This window comes from Piliocolobus tephrosceles, unplaced genomic scaffold, assembly GCF_002776525.5.
Source record: "Piliocolobus tephrosceles isolate RC106 unplaced genomic scaffold, ASM277652v3 unscaffolded_5415, whole genome shotgun sequence".
Taxonomy (NCBI): domain Eukaryota; kingdom Metazoa; phylum Chordata; class Mammalia; order Primates; family Cercopithecidae; genus Piliocolobus; species Piliocolobus tephrosceles.
In genome coordinates, this window is record NW_022332514.1 from 1 (window position 1) to 4,255 (window position 4,255).

The window sequence follows — 4,255 nt, forward strand, 5'->3', positions numbered from 1 at the left end:
GAGATCCGGCCACTGCACTCCAGCCTGGGCCACAGAGTGAGACTCCATCTCAAAAAAAAAAAAAAGATACTTTTGGGTAGGCACTTTGGCAGACCTATCTTTAGATAGCTGGTTAATCTAGTTGTGAAAATTAAGTGGTTTTTCAAAGTAGCAATGAATAGAGTGAGATGCAAATTCATTTTCCAGGTCCCTTTCAATGCAGTCGCGCTCCGGATTACCCACTCTGATGTCGCCCCTACCCATATACTATATGCTGTGAACGCCAGCTGGGTTGGTCTTTGCAAGATCCAGGATGACGTCAGAGGATACACAAATGGGCCCATCCTGCTTGCCCAGACTCCAATCTGTGACTGCTTGGGCTTTGGTGAGTCTGAGAGTAAAACATATCCATAAACCTACTGAAGAGGATCTACTGCTTTTACTGTAGATGACTGGTCTTGACCTTGTAGCTGTGTCTAAGCTACAGAGGTCAGAGAACCCCCACTCATCTAATATCGCATGCCTTAGGGGCTGGAGGCCAGGAAGGAAGCAGCTATTTCTCTGCTTCATCTATCAGCTCCTATAAATGTAGAATTCCCAAGGGCCTGGGCTTGGCCCTCTTCTTGCTCGACACTTCTCCCCTGTCTCAGTCACTGCTGGTTTCTAAATCCGTCTTTAGGCGTTCCCTTTCTGCAGTGTTTTCCAACACAGCTGTTCATCTGCGTTCCAAACCCACCTTGCCAGTGTACATCTCCACTTGAGTGTCTGACTGGCATGCAGACCTGGGACCCTGAGGACCCTCCTGCCCGCACCCTCTCCTCCTTGCCCCAGGCTTGTGCTTGGTCCATTGGAAGATTCACTCTGACATCCAGGTCAGACCCTGGCCCCTCCTTGGCATCCCCTAGCCTTCGTTTGCTACTTTCAGCCCATTGTCTGTTGGCTTCTGTCTTCAAAATATGTCAGCTTCCTCCACCTCTTCTCAGCATGTTAGTCAGCCACCACCATCTGCTGAAAAGTTTAACTGAACTCTCCACTTCCTCTCTTAAAATTTATCCCCATAGCCAGGAATGACCTGAACCCACGTGCAGTTGTGCCACAGCCTGGTACTTCCCATCACTCAGATCCAAGGTCTGGACCAGGGCTCGAAGTGCCCAGCGGGATTGGGTCCCCACCTCCTTGACCTGCCTTGGTTTCTTGAGGTCAATAAACGTGGAGTTTTGGAAGGGTGCTGGAGCTAAGTAATCCCAAATTAGTGAAGTCCTTAAATGCACATTTCAGATTTGGACAACACTATTTCTCAAAAGCATTTTCACAGAAATTGTGTCATTTAGTACAGACCATAAAGGAGGAACAGTGATGGGGAAAGATCAGGTTTTCCCCCTGGCCTGTACTCACCAACAATCTAGGACTTTTGTTTGTTTGTTTGTTTGAGACGGAGTCTTGCTCTGTTGCCCACGCTGGAGTGCAATGGTGTGATCTCTGCTCACTGCAACCTCCGCCTCCCAGGTTCAAATGGTTCTTCTCTCTCAGCCTCCTGAGTAGCTTGGATTACAGACATGCGCCACCCCGCCCAGCTAATTTTGTATTTTTAGTAGAGATGGGATTTCACCATGTTGATCAGCCTGGTCTTGAACTCCTGACCTTGTGATCCGCCCACCTTGGCCTCCCAAAGTGCTGGGATTACAGACGTGAGCCACTGCGCACAGGCTGTGTGTTTTGTTTTTTTTTTTTTTTTTTTTTGAGACAAAGTCTCTCTCTGTCTATTTGGACTCACTGCAACCTCTGCCTCCCGGGTTCAAGTGATTCTTGTGTCTTGGACTCCCGAGTAGCTGGGAATTATAGGTGCACGCCACCATGCCCAGCTGATACTTGAAATTTTAGTAGAGACAGGGTTTCACCATGTTGGCCAGGCTGGTTGCAAACTCCAGACCTCATTCGATCACCTGCCTCAGCCTCCACAGTGCTGGGATTACAGGCGTAGCTACCTCAGCGGGCCCAATCTAGGACTTTTGCATGTAGACCATTTTGGTTCCTCATGGCCGAACACAGGGAAGGTACAAACTGTCCCAATTTTCAAGGACTCTGTCTCTTGACTCTTTGTATTTTCTTTTTTTTTTTTTTGAGACAGAATCTCGCTCTGTCACCCAGGCTGGAGTTCAGTGGCGCCATCTCGGCTCACTGCAAGCTCCGCCTCCTGGGTTCAAGCTATTCTCCTGTCTCAACCTCCCGAGTATCTGGGACTACAGGTGCCCTCCACCACGCCTGGCTAATTTTTTGTATTTTTAGTAGAGATGGGGTTTCACCGTCTTGCCCAAGCTCGTCTTGAAGTCCTGATCTCAGGCAATCACCCTCCTCGGCCTCCCAGAGTGCTGTGATTACAGGCGTGAGCTACTACACCCGGCCAGTTCTTTGTATTTTCAAAACAAAACAGAGTTGAAATCAAGACTTATGTTCAAAACCATTCTGCAGTTTCTAAAGGTGGAGAGGTTTGATGTTTTCCAAAAGGGTGATTTTTGTGTTGTGCGCATGTCTTGAAGGCATCTGTAGGGGCATTGACATGGAGAAGCGGCTGTACCATATCCTCACCCCTGTGCCCCCGGAAGACCTCAGGACCGTGAATTGTCTGCTCGTTGGAGCTATTGCCATTCCGCATTGTGTCCTTAAGTGCCAGGTGAGCCTTATCCCAGGCACAGCCCTGGAAGGAGCCTACTCAGGTCCACAGGAAGTGAGGAGCTGAAGTAGGGTCAGGGGTCATGGGAATGGGTGATCTGGGAAACCTATACTTTGTCGTAGGTCCTGAGTGAGCCAAGACGGTGTCAGGGCCGCCTCCAGGGCCTGAGACCATGAATCACTGTCACTCGTGGTGTCAGTGTTGTGAGCTGGGCTCACTGCAACCCGTGGTGGAGCCTTTACATAGGAGTAGGTTGTGTTGGAGCAAACAGGGGCCCTCTCAGGTTTGCCCTCCTGAGGACAGTCTTCAGAGGCATCACAGTACGAGGCCAAAGCTTCTGTGTGCCCCAGAGCCAGCCACAGGGGCTGCGAGTGGGCTCCGGGTACGGGGGATGTTCCCACCATTCTCATCCTCCCGTGTCCCTCTTTTGAAAGGGATGTGCACTGCACCCCCACTCGGCCTCACGCTGTTGGCTGTGTTGATGGAATGGGACAGAAGGGAGGCCCTGGCACATTTGTTACCGAGCCAGTTGATTAAAGAGGGCTCTGAAGGAAGGGATAAATGCCTTAAAAGTGAAAAGTCCCCACCCAGACCGTCAGGACACTACCTTCAGGTGGGAGAGAGCGCTGTAAACCCCTCTGGCCTGGACCTGGAGTGTTTCCATGAATTCTCTTTGTGTTTCCATTTCAGCGTGGGATCGAAGGGACCGTACCTTACGTCACAACGGATTACAATTTTAAAATTCCTGGAGCATCAGAGAAAATTGGAGCAAGAGAACCTGAGGAGGCACATAAAGAGAAACTATACCGAAGACCTAAGTTCTGTCGAAAAATGAAGTGATGCTCGCGTTTTTAACAAGGGAAGAAACTTTCCTACCTGAAAACTTTGTCTCAAGCCTGACCACGAGAGACATGATGGAGTTTCATGGCCATGAATGGTGCCCTTATTAGCAACACTGTTTCCTGTGTAATTCGTGAATGCCGTATAGTAGTCTTAAGTTTCTCTTTTAAAGCTGCATGAGCTAGAATTTGCTCTAGTCTTCTGTGTGGTACTCATACTTGCTGTCTGGTGTGCTTTCCAGAGGGAGTAAAACGGCAGAGAACAGTTTGTGTGCCATTAAAACAGAGATTCCTCAGAAAGTTCTTCAAGGACCCGGTTATTAGAATCAGGATAAAAATACGGAAACTGGGGCCATTACAATGTACTGAGAAGGAAGGAAGAAGGCCGACCTGCGGGATCTCAAGCATAATGGATACAAGGGCTCACCACAGCGTTGCCTGAGCCACGTGCAGACCTGGGGGCCAGCGACAGTCTGCTTCCTTGGAACCAGTGTGGATGGTTATAGCCCATCCATTTGGTGCAGTTGTACTTGCTCTGTTACATTCAATCAAGGTTTAATAGATAGGGCCAGGTGTGGTGGCTCACGCACACCTGTAATCCTAGCACTTTGGGAGGCTGAGGCTGGAGGATTGCTTGAGCCTCTGGGTTCCAGGCTGGAGTACACCAACTACTCCAGCCTGAGCGACAGAGTAAGACCTTATCTTTTAAAAAAGAAAATAAGGCCGGGCGCGGTGGCTCAAGCCTGTAATCCCAGCACTTTGGGAG

General features: G+C 49.5%; 1 protein-coding gene across 1 annotated transcript; it reads left to right on the top strand.

Moving 5' to 3' along the window:
* The first annotated feature begins 149 nt into the window (after window positions 1–149).
* Window positions 150–3,789, top strand: LOC111544615 (polynucleotide 5'-hydroxyl-kinase NOL9). Its single transcript, XM_026449926.1, has 3 exons — window positions 150–364; window positions 2,517–2,650; window positions 3,341–3,789. Exons 1-3 carry the CDS (start codon window positions 154–156, stop codon window positions 3,488–3,490), a joined length of 495 nt encoding a protein of 164 aa, XP_026305711.1. The 5' UTR covers window positions 150–153; the 3' UTR covers window positions 3,491–3,789.
* Window positions 3,790–4,255: the final 466 nt, after the last annotated feature.